Raw genomic sequence first — 17,015 nt, forward strand, 5'->3', positions numbered from 1 at the left:
GCCCTTTAAAAAGCTATCTCACTTGTGCAAATTTATCCTGGCGTACATGCATCAAAAAGCATTATTAAGTAAACAGTAAAGACCACGCCCTGCACTCGAAGTCTAGTCTCGCCACCCCACCCTCCCCGCCCGTCACCGCCCCAGCCATGCCTTCCTGGCTTGATCCTCGTCCCGCCCTTAACCCCGCCCTTGATCGGCCTTACCTCCGTTAGCCACGCCGCCGTCTTCGTCACCGCCATGGCCACGCCCACGAGCCTCGTCCCCCACCTCCAGCCACGCCTTCCGGGACTGGTCCTCGCCCCAAGCCCCGCCCCCCGAGCCTCGTCTCCGCCCATAACCCCGCCTTCAGCCTCCAGCCACGCCTTCCGGGATTGGTCCTCGTCCCAAGCCCCGCCCTCGGAGCCTCGTCCCCGCCCTAAGCCCCGCCTCCAGCCTTCGTCCCCGCCCAGCCACGCCTTCCGGGCTTAGTCCCCGCCCGCGGCCCCGTCCTCAACGCAGTGTTCCAGTCCCGGGACACAGCCGTCTCTGCAGCCGGGGTACAGCAACGTCCCCGTGAGAGGAAAGCAAGACAGCCTCCGCCGGCTCCCGCGCTGCCGAGCCCCACTTCCCCACTTCCCGGGAGCCCCAGGTCGATCCCCGCGTCCCCTTCGCCGGAAACGGAAATGCGTGTCGGTGGGATCATGGCGACGTTTGCCGACCTGCCGGACTCGGTCCTGCTGGAGATCTTCTCTTACCTCCCGGTCCGGGACCGGATCCGCGTCTCCAGGTGGGGAAGGGCCGGGCGGGGGGCGCAGCCGGAGCTGCGGACCTGGTCCCCGCGGGGCCGGGGTCGTTCTAACCGCGGTCCCCTCCCCCAGGGTCTGTCACCGCTGGAAGAGGCTGGTGGACGACCGGTGGCTGTGGCGACACGTCGACCTGACCCTGTACACGGTACGTGGGGCCGGCCTGGGCCGCGGCCGGGTGGCCCTAAATCGAGGACCACCCCTCTCACGCTGGACTTGGAGCCGGCAGTCCCGGGTGCGTCCCGGCCGCGTCGCTTACCTGCTCCTCCGCCACCTCCCGGCCTCAGTTTCCCCGTCTTCGAAATGGGGCAACCGAGATTCTGCAGGGAGTGGGCGTTGGTAGTGTCTGGCCTGTAGTCAGCATAGACGAATGCTGGTTTATGATTACATTACCACATATTATTATTATTGGTGAATTTTCGTGCAGAAATCATTTTCCATAGTCAATTTATTTCCAGAATGAATTTCCTGAGTAGTGCAACCGAGCCATTTCTCCTTTCTCCCGGTCGCATTTTATTGTTCTTGTTTTTATTCTTAACTATTTCAAATATATAGAAATGTATAGAGGATAACGTGGTTTCAGATAACAACGGTGTCCTCACCACCTTGATTAACCTATTTTAACCTTTGCCCTTATTTGCTGCAGATCGTGTGAAACACACATGCAAATGTTATGTATACATATATGCGTATGCAATTTGTAGATATCTTTGTTGCACTTTTTGAAACCCTCCTCAGAGGCAACCACTATTAGAAAGTGGGTTTGTGTCCTTTCTTTTACATTTTTATTTCCTTCCTATGTGAGTGCCCTATATAAGCAATATACGGTATTGTTAACGTGTTTCTAAAGTTTAGATAATGCTTTTCTATTTATTTATTTAATTTTTTTTAAAGATTTTATTTTTTCCTTTTTCTCCCCAAAGGCCCCTCCACCCCCGTACATAGTTGTATATTCTTCGTTGTGGGTCCTTCTAGTTGTGGCATGTGGGACGCTGCCTCAACGTGGTTTGATGAGCAGTGCTATGTCTGCGCCCAGGATTCGAACCAGCGAAACACTGGGCCGCCTGCCGCGGAGCGCGCGAACTTAACCACTCGGCCACGGGGCCAGCCCTGCTTTTCTACTATTTAGATAATTAAATGCTATTTTACTTACAGATCTATCTACAACCAGCTTCCTTCCCACAACGTCGCTTTTGAGGTTTATTCTAATTGGCGCTTGTAAATCTAGGTCTGTCTTTCTAACTGCTGTTAAATTAATGTGCCACCATGTGTTTCTCTGTTTTCCTGACAGACATTTAGGTTATTTCCAACTTTTTACGATTACAGTGTTATGAGGGAGTGTCGCAAACTTTACTGTGCATATGAATGTGTGGGGATCTTGTTAAAATGCACGTTCTGATTCAGCAGCCTCGAGTGGGGCCCCGGACTCTGGATTCTAACCTCCCAGGTGTCACGCACGCTGCTGGTTCTTGTTCCATGAGAATATGCTGTGTGTGTCTTGTGTCCGAGTACGAGTTACTTGGAAGCCTAGAAGTGTGATTTCTGAGGGTAGAGTCATTTATACTTTATCATCTTCCGTTCCTTATCTGCCATTCCAAAATCAAAAAGCCTGCAAAGTGAGTGTTTTTTTGGTAAGCTTGGCACAGATTCACTTGGTGGCAAAACCTGACCTGAGCTCATGTGAGGCTGTCAATGTCCTTTTCCTTATCCGACTTAGAATAAATCGTCTTATGTTAGACTGAAAAATATTAGTCCAATAATGAGGTGCTGCCCTAGACCCCACTGATGGTATTATGTGTGGTGTCTGCACCATATGAATTCTGAATTCTGAACGCCCTCTGTCCCAAAGATTTTGGATAAGGAATTGCAGCCATGTATAGAAATGATTTTTATTGAGATTCACTTTTAAAGAATGATTTTTTCCTGTATTAGTTGTTTTTTCCCACCATTTTATTATGAAAAATTCCAAACATACACAAAAGTTGAAAGGATAGAACAGAGAACACCAAGACACCTACCATAACTACATTTGTCTTCTGTCCTGTTGATCCATCCCGCCATCCCTCTTTCCATCCATCAATCCATCTAATTAAATTAGTTAATTTTTTTTTTGCTGAGGAAGATTTGCCCTAAGCCAACATCAGTTGCCAGTCTTCCCCTTTTTTAAATTTTTATGTGAGCTGCGACCACAGCATGGCCTCTGACAGAGGAGTGGTATGGGTCCACCCCAGGAACTGAACCTGGGCCCAAGAAGCAGAACGCAGTAAAATTAACCACCAGGCCACCAGGGCCAGCCCGATCCATTTTATTTTATTTTTATTTATTTGTTTTTTTCCTAAGCTTGGCACCTGAGCTAACATCTGTTGCCAATCTTTTCTTTCTTCTTCTTCTCTCCAAAGCCCCCCGGTACATAGTTGTGTATTTTTAGTTACGGGTCCTTCTAGTTGTGGCATGTGGGACGCCGCCTCAGTGTGGCCTGATGAGCAGTGCCAGGTCCGTGCCCAGGATCCAAGCTGGCGAAACTCTGGCCCACAGAAGCAAAGTGCATGAACTTAACCACTCGGCCAGGGGGCTGGCCCCTTCCATTTTATTTTTTAAGTGCACTTCCAAATAAGTTGCAGACATGAATCCACTTCATCCGTAAACCCTTTAGCAGACGTGATAGGGATTAACTGGAACATTTGTTTTACAGTTCTCTTTTTGAGATAAAATTTACATACTAGTGAAAGTTAATTTTAAAAAATCACACGAATCACGAATAATTCTCCTTGTAAAAACGTTGAAATATTGCCACAGATGAAGCTAAGAGCCTTTGACAGCCGTCCTCTGGTGTCCGCATCCTTTCCCCTGAGGAGCCACTCTGAGTGGAATGTTTCCTTCCATCTGTCTTATCTGCGTTGACGCCCTTGCGTCTGTGTAGGGAAGAAACACCAGTGGTGACAGGGCAGGATTCGGCTTTGGAGTCAGGCTGTGTGGACACTTACCTCGTCCTCTTGCAGCAAGATTCTGGCCAAGATGTGTTCCCTGGGGTGGCTGCCGCACGACCAGGCAGTTCCGTGCTCAGTGCCGAGCACTGTACGTACCAAACAGCGGATACTCAATGAGTGTTGACCATTATGATGGGAATATTGTACCCACATAAAATAAATGGTGTTGGGGCCAGCCTGGTGGCATAGTGGTTAAGTTCGTGTGTTCCACTTCGACCGCCTGGGGTTCATGGGTTCAGATCCGGGGCACAGACTTACGTACCGCTCATCAAGCCATGCCTTGGCGGCGTCCTACATACAAAGTAGAGGAAGACTGGCAACTGAGGCTAGCTCAGGGCCAATCTTCCTTACCAAAAAAAAAAATATATATATAGTTTTTTTCTTTTATCTATAAAGCATCATTTTGCCACTCTTTCCCACAGGTCTTGAGGAATTACCCATGTTCGTATCTCTACATCTGCTTTGTTCTTAAATCCTACATAGGTAGCTATTATGTTACCAATGGACGTTTTAGTTTTTCCTAGATTTTGCTGTTAAAACAGTGCTGTCAGAAACCAGTGTTTCTCTAGGGTGAATTCCAAAAAAGAGGTATTACTAGGTTGGGCAGTGTGTGCATTCAAACAAACTAAAGAATTAGTTTTTAAAAATAATAATAGATACACAGGATTCAAAATATGCAATATCGTAAAATGTGAAAAAAAGGTCTCCCCCTAATTCTGTCACCCAAGTCACCCCATTCTTTCCCCCAGAGGCAGCAAATGCTCCCATTTTCCTTTGAGTCCTTCTAGAGATACTCTCTGCATGCAAAAACACAAACATCTCTATTCTTCAGAAACAAAGCAGGTGGTAGTGGTGTCCGCATTTTACGCTTCCGTAGAAATCACCAGATTGTGTCTGAGGTAGCCAGACCAATTCCCACCAGCAGGGCTGGAGATCTGCTTCTCCAAATCTTGGCCAACATTTGATATTACAAAACTTCAAGAGTTTTCTCATTTGTTGTTTGCAAGTAAAAGTTGGTTTACCCATTGGCTTTGTGCCCATTTAATTTTATTATTTTTTTGGTGAGGAAGATTGGCCCTGAGCTAACATCTATCCAGTCTTCCTCCGGTTTTTGTATGTGGGACACCACCACAGCGTGGCCTGATGAGTGGTGTGTAGGTCTGCCCTCGGTATCCAAACCCATGAACCCCAGGCCGCCAAAGCAGAGTGCATGAACTCAACCACTGTGCCACCGGGCCAGCCCCTGTGTCCATTTTAAATTTAGCCTCCGTGGCTTCTAGCCTTGTGAATTACCTTTTAGTGGCCAATATTTCTAGTAAGTTCCTTTCCCTGGCCCCAAACTTGCAGATCTAAATTTGGGCAGGAAGATTTGATTATTCTGTCAAAAGCAGTCCACAAATTTCATGCTATGCAGTTCCTTTTTAATTTCTTTTTCCTTCCTTCTTTTCTTTTTTGCTTAAGGAAGATCAGCTCTGAGCTAACACCTGTGCCAGTTTCCCTCTGTTATGTATGTGGGTCACTGCCACAATGTGGCTTGACGTGTGTAGGTCCACACCCGGGCTCCAAACCCGTGAACCTGGGCTCCCAAAGCACAGTGTGCTGGACTTAACCACTATGCCACATGGCTGGCCCCATTCTTTCTTTTTTCTTAAAGGTAAAATAGACATATAGTGAAACATACAGTGCTATCAGCTAGTTAACTGTATTTTGTTTGTTTGTTTTCCAGCAAGTCAAACTTCCAGGGTTAATTTTTTTCAGCTTTTTGCTATTACCAGGCTGTGATTTTTTTCTTTTGTTTTCAACCTGGATCTGATTTGCCCTGGACCAACGGCAGCTTTAGCCTTTGTCATTTTCCTTTTGTGTTACTGCCGCCACTGGTGGTGATTAAGAAAGTGATACAAATACCAGTGGGTCGCTTTACTTTCTTCTTATTCCAGAAGATAATGAGAATCCACTCTGTGGCTAAGACAGCTCTGTTATGATCTTCTCTTTCCCCCATTGTTTTTGTTCAAAGCTAGAAATCAAAGTGACGGGGTTAAAACGTCTTGTTGCTCCTGGCCAGGTGTCTGGCCTGGCGAGGCTGGCAGTGGACAGAAGGGCAGAATTTCAAGGCAGTGCCAGACCCCCAGCTGGAGTTTATCGTGTCCAGGCAGGCAGGGACCCTGAAAGATGGCCCTGTATCTGCACCTCACACCCCGTCACCCATCTCTGCCTCTTACAGATGCGGCCTAAAGTCATGTGGCACCTCCTTCGCCGGTACATGGCGTCCCGGCTCCATTCCCTGCGGATGGGCGGCTACCTGTTCTCCGGCTCCCAGGCCCCGCAGCTGTCCCCCGCTCTGATGAGGGCCCTGGGCCAGAAGTGCCCCAACCTCAGGCGCCTCTGCCTGCATGTGGCCAACCTGAGCATGGTGCCCATCACCAGCCTGCCCTGCACCCTGAGGACCCTGGAGCTGCACAGCTGTGAGATCTCCATGGCCTGGCTCCTCAAGGAGCAGGACCCCACGGTGCTGCCCCTGCTTGAGTGCATCGTGCTGGACCGCGTACCCGCCTTCCGCGACGAGCACCTGCAGGGCCTCACGCGCTTCCGTGCCCTGCGCTCACTCGTGCTGGGCGGCACCTACCGGGTGACCGAGACGGGGCTGGATGCCGGCCTGCAGGAGCTGAGCTACCTGCAGAGGCTGGAGGTGCTGGGTTGCACGCTCTCGGCGGACAGCACCCTCCTGGCCATCAGCCGCCACCTCCGCGACGTGCGCAAGATCCGGCTGACAGTCAGGGGCCTCTCTGCCCCCGGCCTGTCCGTCCTGGAGGGCATGCCGGCCCTGGAGAGTTTGTGCCTGCTGGGCCCTCTCGTCACCCCGGAAATGCCCTCCCCTGCCGAAATCCTCTCCTCCTGCCTCGCCATGCCCAAGCTCAGGGTGCTCGAGCTGCAGGGCCTCGGCTGGGAGGGTCAGGAGGCCGAGAGGATCCTGTGTAAGGGGCTGCCCCACTGTATGGTCATTGTCAGGGCATGCCCCAAAGAGTCCATGGACTGGTGGATGTGACCTCACCTCCCGTCCCTGGGACCATCAGCTTTCATGAATGAGCCCCAGCCCCTCTGCGCAGGCCTTGTCGAGGGCGCGTAACCAAGCTGGGGAGGCCTGAAGGCCACTGGGAGGGAGAACCGAGGCCTTGGGGCCTCCAGACCAGTGGTATTATTGTTTGCAGGCTGTGTGACCTCTGTGACATCAGCCAGCCCCTTGGAAGCCCGGGCCCCGCATCTAGAAGTGGGGAAGACCATAGCTACCTCATGGTTATGCTGCAAAGCCTTACTCTCTTCCAGCCCCGGGCCCCAAAAATCCTCAATGAAGGGTCATTCTCAGGGTCATTCACAGGGGCAGGATGGATGCAGAAAGGTGGAGTAAGGAGTTCGAGGGACCTGAGGTGCCAGGCCCCTCGGGAATCCTGGAAGGAGTGTCTATGCCTATGCACCCACACAGCCACACACCCCTGACATACCTATGTGCACCTGGGAGACACGAAGAGAAAGGACAGATGTGACTCACGCTTTGATGATCAAAACTTTAATAAAGGTTCTAAATTATATGTTCTGTATTTTGTATTCTGTATTTTCCAAGTTTTCTACCATATATATTATTTTGCTATTAAATGATTTCTTTTCAACAAAGTGCTTTCATTTATTCATTCAACAAACCTTTCTTTCTTTTTCTTTTCTTCTCAAAGTCTGCCAGTACATAGTTGGATATTCTAGTTGTAGGTCCGTCCGGTTGTGCTATGTGGGATGCCACCTCAGCGTGGCTTGAGCAATGCTATGTCCACACCCAGGATCCAAACCAGTGAAACCCTGGGCCACCAAAGTGGAGCGTGTGAACTTAACCACTTGGCCACCAGGCTGGCCCCCTTGACAAACATTTCTTAAGCGCCCACTATTTTGCAGGCACTCTTCTGGGCACTGGGCCAGAACAGTGAAAAAACAGAAGAGATCTGAGAGGAAGGCAGGTGAGCACACCCATGGATAGCTGTGGGGACTCAGGCAATGAACCAGGGTCACGTGATGGAGGTGTGGACATCTGGAGGGGTGGGCAGGGAGGGCTCTCTGACCCGAGACCTGAGAGGTGATGAGGAACCAGCCCTGGGAAGCGCTGGGGAAAATAGAAAAGGCAAAGACTGAGATGGGAATAAGCTTGGCATTTTCCAGGAATGGGAAGAATAGTCCATGTGGCCGAGGAAACAAAGGATGAGCAATAGAAAGTGAAGTTAGACGATGGGGCAAGGTTGGATGGGGCCTCACGGGTGGCTCAGGTTTTAGGGGTTCAGTAGGAAGCAAATCCTCTTCCTGTCTTTTGAGTCTGAACCACTTGAAAGATGCAGGTGGCAGACTGATAGTGATCATGGGCGCCCACCCGTGAGATGAGCGTTACTTCTGAGCCGGGCTGGGTAGGAGGGTGGGTGTGGCTCACCACCCGCCCGCCAGCCCAGGGCGCCTGCTCTGTGGTGGGCAGAGTGGGGGGAGAGAAAAGGGGCTGAGAACAGCATCCTTGGTTCCTTATTCCAAGCTCACCCATCAGAGAGGACCAGATGTTTCTCCCATGCTTTTCCCGCTGCACCGTGGAGTGGAAATTCCTTCCCCACCTGGCTACATGAGGACTGGGGTATGAGTCCCTGCTCCCACCCCCTGATGTGGCTGTGGTTAGGGTCTACTTGCCCCACGCTGTGACCAAAACTGGCAGCTCCAGCCCTGGACACCTGGGGAACTGGGTCGATCCAGGCTGGAGCGTGGGGACTGGAGTAGTCTCAGGAAGGGACATGAGATCTGTTTTGCTAGTGGAGGGTGTCTGGAGATGTGTGGTCTGTTGTAGGGAGTATGATGGAGGGGTCAACAGCAGCCCTGTGCTGGGCCCTGCAGGTGGGCTGCTGATGCCCCACCTGGAGCAGTTCCCCAGGGGACAAATCTTCCTTCCTTTCTCCTCTCTGCCTTTCCAGGAGGAACGGAGCAGCAGACATGAAGCTAGGGGCAGTGGTAAATGTGGTTAACGTAACTGTTAACAGCCGGCTCCAGCAGGTGGAGGGGAAGACCTAATTTGTATTGTTCGCAGCATTTGCCAATTTCTGTGGTTTAAATTCTCTCACCGTGGCTGGTTTCAAGCTACTGACCGTTTAACAACTCTTTCACAAAATTCCCAAAAGTTTTGTGATCGGCTCTCCCGAGCTGGCACGAGCTGGCTGCAGCACGCCACCGGCGGGAGGTGCCTTTCTCCCAGGTGCACCCAGTGGAGGGCTCACTCTGACTTAGTGATTCCTTCCCTGGGTTTAGCTCTGAGGGGTGTTGGGGTTATAGGACCCCAGACACAGCTGCCATCAGACACAGGGGCATCTTGGGATCTCCCCGCCCCTGACCATTGCCTTCTCCCAGATAAGGGGCTGGAGGCTTAAGGCTGCCCTCTGTTTTAAAATGTACCTGGGATTTGTTTTTAATCAGGTATGGAAAGGCGACAGACATGGAGACAACTGTCTTTGAAAGAAGAGTTTACTGCTTAAAATTCCCAAGAAGAGGGGGCATGCCATACCACACAGGGCCACACGGGGGAGCATCAGGACTGATCAGAAGGAGTGAGGGGAACTCATGGGCTAGAGTCTTTATTAGGGTTTTTGGGAAGGAATGGACCAGACAGGGTAGACAAGCTGAGGAAGCTTAGGATTGCATAGTTTGAATAATTTTAGTGGGCTCTAGGCTATAGTGGTGGTCCCTAGCTGTCTGTTACCTGGTCCTGGTGATTTAGGGCAGAGGGAATATTGGTTTAGTGTGGGAGAGTAAGATAAGGGAGGGGGTTGAATTGGTTGGTTTGCATTTGAAAGGCATGCTTAAAGCAAGTGTTTCCTATCTCTAGGAATTACCTAACCCTCAGAGGGGCGGTCCTTCCCCAGGTTTGCAAGGCCCTAAGATGTCAGAGCATCATAAAATACAGAAAATAAAAAACACGAACCATACACCCTCCAATGAAGGTGAAATCACAATAGGTGACATCTATTGAGTATTTATTACATGTCAGGTGCTTTGCTCAGACCTTCAAGCATGAACTCCTACCAGCAGCCCAATGAGGAAGGTACAGAGGAGGAAACTGAGGCACAGAGAAGTGAAATTGCCCAAAGTCATGCAACCAGAAAAGTAGCAGAAACTGAGTAATCTTATTCCACAACCTTCACCATCATGGGAAGCTGCCTTGCTGACATGTGACAATAGCTGAAAGGATGGCCTGATAATTGTGTTCCATCAGGGGACAAAGACCAGATATATAAAATTTTTATAGCTTTATTGAGGTATTACTGACATAAATAAATGGCACATATTTAAGTGCAGGATTTCATGAGTTTTGACATATGTGTACACTTGTAAAACTGTTATTGAACCTCTTAATTCTCAAGTTCATGTGCCTGATGATCAGTAAGCCAAACACTGAGATGTCGGTTCTTGGAGATGAATGAAGCTTTATTCAAATTGGCCAAAATGAGAAGGTGGGAGCATAGGTTCTTTCAAATCCGCCTTAACAAAAGAAGAAGCCAGGGGTTTTAGAGAGCTAATGGGTGTGGCAGGAGGAGTTTCAGAGAAACAAAGGGGTAATGGTATTTCTTTCACTCCCAATAAGCCCCTGGGCAATCTGACTTCTGGGCATCGACAGCAGCTGGGGGCTGGTTATCTGGTGATCCCTGAAGGCGTTCTCTTTATTCTGTCAAACAAGCTCATCAATCCTGTGACCCTTGAGTCACCCCTCAGGTTAAACAGGAAAATGGAAAATTGACTGCATTAACTTCTTTACGTAACAAGGTCAAAGGTAATCATATTGAATATTTACAGTAACCTTTAGGTACTAGACTTCAAAACCATCACCACAATCAAGATAACAAACCTTTCCATCACCCCCAAACGTTTCCTCATGGCCCCTTGTAGCCCTCCCTGCCTCCTCCCATCCCTGGGCAAACACTGATCTGCCTTCTGTCACTATAGATTATTTTTCTTTCCCTAGAATTTTAGGTAAATGGAATCAGATAGTATGTACTTTGTGTTTCGAGGGGAGAGGGGTCTTGTTTCTCTCACTGAGCATAATGATTTTAAGATTCATCCTGGTCACTTTAGGAATTAACAGTTTGTCTCGAGTATTATTCCATCATATGGCTGTAGCACAACTTGTTATCCATATATCAGTTGATGGATATTTGTGTTTAAACATATGTCTGTTAAAAATAATTTTTCCTGATGTCGAAAATAATACACACTTGTAAAGAATTTTAACATTACAGAAAGTGAATCTCTTTCTAATCTCAGGCCCCAGAGGGAATCATTGTGAAAAGTTCGGTGTATAATCTTCTAGAACTTTCCTTGTCTACAACTGGGACTTCAGAGAAATATCAATTGATGACATCTCTTAATTTCCTTCCTGAGTTTGAGACCAGTCACAGGAATCAGAGATGAGAACATCAGCTTCATGATTGATGAAAGCAGGGTTGGAGCCTACGTCTTCACTCTGCAGCCCTGGTGGGCTTTCTGATATTTCACCCCCAAGTCTGCCAAACCTACTCGGGCATGGCACAGCTGGTCAACCACAAGTTTCCCCTGGATGCATGGCCCCAGCCTGATCCAAATACCCGTTCTCTGGGGTCCAGCCAACTCCCAAAAGGAGAGAGAAGGGTGTGAGCCGAAGAAGCCCTGTTTCTTCTTCTAAACCCACTAGTCAGATAAAGCGTGTGGGTGTGTATGTGCAGATTGAGGTCAGGACTGTCACTTCAGCTGAAATTCCCCCTACTTGGACACAGGGAGCTGGAGGAATGGAATTCCCTCCCTAACCCAGACTAAAATAGATGCATACCTGTTTTGTGTCAGTCTCGGCCCACAGATAGCGATGCTATTGGCTAGGAATGCCTGAGGCACTCATCTGGGCCCCTACTATTCATGGCGAGTCCTCACAGACATTTCCCCAACCAGAGCCAATGTTGTGGCTGGACTGGTTCTTGTGATTCTTATTATGACTGCAAGACGCACCTCAGCAACAACCACCAGGGAACTCTGAAGAGACAAGGTTTATTACTCACAAGTCCTGGAGGGTACAGAGCATGCCCAAGAGCCACACAGCAAGGTCACACACAGGTAGAGACAGAGAGAGTGAGAGAGCATGGACCTGGGGCTCTGCCTTTACTGGGGTCAAGGGTGAGGTGCTTAGGGTTTTGTGGGTTCACTCTGTATTGGTGAATTTAAAACACGAGCAGGAATTAGGGCGCAAGAAGAAAAAAGCAGGCTGACTCAAGCAGTCAGTTATCTAGGTTTCTGTGGGAATTAATAAAAGAAACCTTTATTAAGTTGGAGTTGGGAAGGCCTCGTGCTGTATCAAACATCATCAATGACACCAGACAAGAAGTAAAACTCCTTTACTACGGAAGGAAGATGTCTCTCCCCACCTAGCAACAGCCCAGCCAATAAGAAGCCCCACAGCTCAGCCAATGAGAAACACCGCAGCCCAGCCAATGAGAAACACTGCAGCCCAGCCAATAAGAAGCCCCACAGCTCAGCCAATGAGAAATGCCACAGCTCAGCCAATGAGAAGCCATTTCCGCCCTGAGCTGTTACTCTCCTCCAATGGACTTTCCTTTAGAATAGCTCCTCCCTACTCCTCCTTTTTCTCTGTAAAAGCAGCTTCCCTCCTTTGTTTTCTGGATTTGCCTATGGTTTCCCATAGCATGCACATTCTGAATTGCAATTCTTTTGGCTCTTCCTGAATAAACTCATTTTGAGGATAAAATAGACAAATTTGCTTTTTAACTTGACAAGTGTTAAGGGTAAAGCTCAATCAATACATTTGGGGGATCTTTTGTTTATGGAAATCCCACTTAAGAAGAGAATACAAAAGGAAAAGATTTGACTACATCGAAATTAAATAAAAAGTTGGAAGATAGGAAAAAACCCAGGAGAAAGTATATGTGATATAAAAAAGATAAAGGAATAAATCCAGGATATATACGTACATAACTTACTCGTATGTATCAATGTCAAAAAAGCAAGCAATTCAATAGAAAATCAGCATAGAAGTAGGCAATTTATAGGAAATATAGGAACTGGGAAAATTAATAAAAGGAAACCTCATTGCAAATAGATTCAGGAGGCCAGAAGGGGGAGCTCCCATGTAGTACTACTCAAGGTCAATTACTGGAAAGATGGTCAATCACAGACCCCAACAGAAAGAAGGCATCAACAGGAAGATATTCAATCACAGACCCCAACAGAAAGTCCCCAACAGTAAACAATCATCAATTACAGGAAGAAATGTACAGCATCCCAAACAGAAATCGACTACTCTAGCAACTCAGCCAATGAGAAGCCATCACCACCCTGAACTCTTGCTTTTCTCCAATGGACTTTTGCTCAAAACAACTCCTCCCAATCTCCCCCTTTTTCTCTATAAAATAAAATTCCTCTCTCTTATTTGCCTACAGTCTGCCACAGCATGCACGTCCCAGATTGCAATTCTTTGGCTATTCCTACACAAACCCGTTTTGCTGGTAAAATAACTGGCTGTTTTATTTTTAAGGTTGACAAACATAACATTAAAGATTGACCAGTTGAACTACACTAAAGAACTCTATCAAAAAGACGCCATTAAGAAAGGGAAAGTAAATTATAGTAAGGGGTAAGACATTTGACTACTGTCTAGAATAAAATAACTTCAGCAAATCATAAGAAAAAGACAAAATATCCAGAAGAAAAATGAGCAAGAAGCTTGAGTAGACAGTTCACGAGAGATTTCCAACAATCAATAAAGATATGAAAAGATGCCCAGTTGTGGTGATCAATGAAATGGCAATAAAACCACCCTGAGATGCTAGTACACACTCAAGAGAGTGTTGGAAATTAAAGGCTAACGATACCAAGCATGGGTAGGGATGCAGAAGAACAGGAAAGCTCGTGCACCGTGTGGGAGTGTAAAGTTGTACAATCATATTCCTTCTGACCAATAAAGTATGACAGAGGTCATGGGATGCAGCTCCTGTAATTATGTTGCATAACCTAAAACTGCTAGCCAACTTTTTCTAGAGTCTTCCTGTCTTTGTTGCTGGTGTTTAGGAAGCAAGCTCTCCTAAATAGTACAGCCAAAAAGAAACTAATTCTGCCCACGATCTGACGGAGTTTGGAAGTAGACCCTTCCCCATCTGGGTCTCATCAGACCTGAGTTCTAGCCTTGTAAAACCCTAAAGCAGAGAACCTAGCTAAACCACAGAAATTGAGAGAACGTGTGTTGTTGTGAGCCACCAAGTTTACGGTAATTTGTTACACACCATAGAAAACTAATACAATCAACTTGGAAAAGAGACTTATTATGGTGGGAGATATGGATACCCAAGGACCCAGTAATTCTATTCTTTGGACTGTGTAGAACAGGGATGCTTACACATGGGCTCCAAGAGATATGTACAAGTACAGGAATTTTTTATTTTATTTTATTTTAAGGAAGATCAGCCCTGAGCTAACATCTGCTGCCAATCCTCCTCTTTTTTTTTTTTTTGCTGAGGAAGACTGGCCCTGAGCTAACATCCGTGCCCATCTTCCTCTACTAGAACAGGAATGTTTATACAAGTGTTATTTGAAATTGCCCCAAACTGGAAACAATTTGAAGTCCATCATCATTAAAATGGGTAAATAAATTGTGGTGTAGTCATACAATGGAATACAATACATAATTATCATGAATGAACACAAGTATACACAATATGCATGAATCTCATAAACAATGTTAAGTGAAGAAACCCCTAAATTAAAAAAAGACCCTGTATGATTCCATTTCTCTAAAACTCAAAGATAGGCAAAATTAAACTGTAGTATTAGGAATAAATACTTAGGTGGTAAAAAAAAAAAATAAAGAAACGCAAGGAAGTGATTACCATAAAGGCCAATATATTGCTCCCTTTTAGGTGGGAAGGCCGGGGTTTGTGAATGAGAAGGGACACACGAGATTTTGAAGGTTGTGGGGGTTTTCCTTTTAAAAGTATTCACCACCGTATAAATTTGTTTTGTCCTTTTTGTGTGTTGTATTTATTTATTTATTTATTTATTTATTTTTTTATTAATGTTATGATGGATTACAAGCTTGTGAAATTTCAGTTGTACATTTTTGTTAGTCATGTTGTGGGTACACCACTTCCCCCTCCGTACCCTCCCCCCACCCCCCCTTTTCCCTGGTAACCACCGATCAGATCTCCTTCTCAATGTACTAATTTCCACCTATGAGTGGAGTCATATAGAGTTCGTCTTTCTCTGACTGACTTATTTCGCTTAACATAATGCCCTCGAGGTCCATCCACATTGTTGTGAATGGGCCAATTTCGTCTTTTTTTATGGCTGAGTAGTATTCCATTGTGTATATATACCACATCTTCTTTATCCAATCATCAGTTTCTGGGCATGTAGGCTGGTTCCACGTCTTGGCTATTGTAAATAATGCTGCGATGAACATAGGGGTGCAACGGACTCTTGAGATATCTAATATCAGGTTCTTAGGATAGATACCCAGTAATGGGATGGCTGGGTCATAGGGTATTTCTATTTTTAACTTTTTGAGAAATCTCCATACTGTTTTCCATAGTGGCTGTACCAGTTTGCATTCCCACCAACAGTGTATGAGGGTTCCTCTTTCTCCACAACCTCTCCAACATTTGTCGTTCTTGGTTTTGGATGTTTTTGCCAATCTAACGGGGGTAAGGTGATATCTTAGTGTAGTTTTGATTTGCATTTCCCTGATGATTAGCGATGATGAACATCTTTTCATGTGTCTATTGGCCATATTCATATCTTCTTTTGAGAAATGTCTGTTCATGTCCTCTGCCCATTTTTTGATCGGGTTGTTTGTTTTTTTGTTGTTAAGCAGTGTGAGTTCTTTGTATATTATGGAGATTAACCCTTTGTCGGATAAGTGGTTTGTAAATATTTTTTCCCAATTAGTGAGCTGTTTTTTTGTTTCAATTCTGTTTTCCCTTGCCTTGAAGAAGCTCTTTAGTCTGATGAAGTCCCATTTGTTTATTCTTTCTATTGTTTCCCTCAACTGAGGAGTTACAGTGTCCGAAAAGATTCTTTTGAAACTGATGTCAAAGAGTGTACTGCCTATATTCTCTTCCAAAAGACTTATTGTCTCAGGCCTAATCTTTAGGTCTTTGATCCATTTTGAGTTTATTTTGGTGTGTGGTGAAAAAGAATGGTCGATTTTCAGTCTTTTGCATGTGGCTGTCCAGTTTTCCCAGCACCATTTGTTGAAGAGACTTTCTTTTCTCCATTGTAGGCCCTCTGCTCCTTTGTCGAAGATTAGCTGTCCATAGATGTGTGGTTTTATCTCTGGGCTTTCAATTCTGTTCCATTGATCTGTGGACCTGTTTTTGTACCAGTACCATGCTGTTTTGATCACTGTAGCTTTGTAGTATGTTTTGAAATCGGGGATTGTGATTCCGCCGGCTTTGTTTTTCTTGCTCAAGATTGCTTTAGCAATTCGTGGTCTTTTGTTCCCCCATATGAATTTTAGGATTGTTTGTTCAATTTCTGTGAAGAATGTTCTGGGGATTCTGATTGGGATAGCATTGAATCTGTATATTGCTTTAGGTAGTATGGACATTTTAACTATGTTTATTCTTCCAATCCATGTGCAAGGAATGTCTTTCCATCTCTTTATGTCATCGTCAATTTCTTTCAAGAAAGTCTTGTAGTTTTCATTGTATAGATCCTTCACTTCCTTGGTTAAGTTTATCCCAAGGTATTTTATTCTTTTCGTTGCGATTGTGAATGGGATAGAGTTCTTGAGTTCTTTTTCTGTTAGTTTATTGTTAGTGTATAGAAACGCTACTGATTTATGCACGTTAATTTTATACCCTGCTACTTTGCTGTAGTTGTTGATTATTTCTAATAGTTTTTCTGTGGATTCTTTGGGGTTTTCTATGTATAAGATCATGTCGTCTGCAAACAACGCGAGTTTTACTCCTTCGTTACCTATTTGGATTCCTTTTATTTTTTTTCCTGCCGAATTGCTCTGGCCAGCACCTCCAGTACTATGTTGAATAGGAGTGGTGAAAGTGGGCACCCTTGTCTTGTTCCTGTCCTCAGAGGGATGGCTTTCAGCTTTTGTCCATTGAGTATGATGTTGGCTGTGGGTCTATCATATATGGCCTTTATTATGTTGAGGTACTTTCCTTCTATACCCATTTTACTGAGGGTTTTTATCATA

The 17,015-nt window shown here is 46.2% G+C and overlaps 1 protein-coding gene across 2 annotated transcripts; it reads left to right on the forward strand.

Moving 5' to 3' along the window:
* Window positions 1-467: 467 nt before the first annotated feature.
* On the forward strand, window positions 468-7,401 carry FBXL12 (F-box and leucine rich repeat protein 12). Of its 2 annotated transcripts, XM_046684663.1 has the most exons (3): window positions 468-766; window positions 858-930; window positions 5,991-7,401. In XM_046684663.1, the coding sequence occupies exons 1-3, from the start codon at window positions 663-665 to the stop codon at window positions 6,810-6,812; spliced, it is 999 nt and encodes a 332-aa protein (XP_046540619.1). In that variant the 5' UTR covers window positions 468-662; the 3' UTR covers window positions 6,813-7,401. The 2 variants fall into 2 exon arrangements, with proteins under 2 accessions (XP_046540619.1, XP_046540620.1); XM_046684664.1 differs by lacking the exon at window positions 858-930.
* The last annotated feature ends 9,614 nt before the right edge of the window (window positions 7,402-17,015 follow it).

Source organism: Equus quagga, chromosome 14, assembly GCF_021613505.1.
Source record: "Equus quagga isolate Etosha38 chromosome 14, UCLA_HA_Equagga_1.0, whole genome shotgun sequence".
Lineage (NCBI taxonomy): Eukaryota > Metazoa > Chordata > Mammalia > Perissodactyla > Equidae > Equus > Equus quagga.

What these genes read in the sequence shown, in the direction of transcription:
- FBXL12 (XM_046684663.1), top strand. Translation starts at nt 663, where the DNA reads ATGCGTGTCGGTGGGATCATGGCGACGTTTGCCGACCTGCCGGACTCG. An exon ending in GACCGGATCCGCGTCTCCAG is followed by an intron (nt 767 to 857) that starts GTGGGGAAGGGC and finishes CCCCTCCCCCAG; the next exon opens with GGTCTGTCACCGCTGGAAGA. An exon ending in TCGACCTGACCCTGTACACG is followed by an intron (nt 931 to 5,990) that starts GTACGTGGGGCC and finishes TGCCTCTTACAG; the next exon opens with ATGCGGCCTAAAGTCATGTG.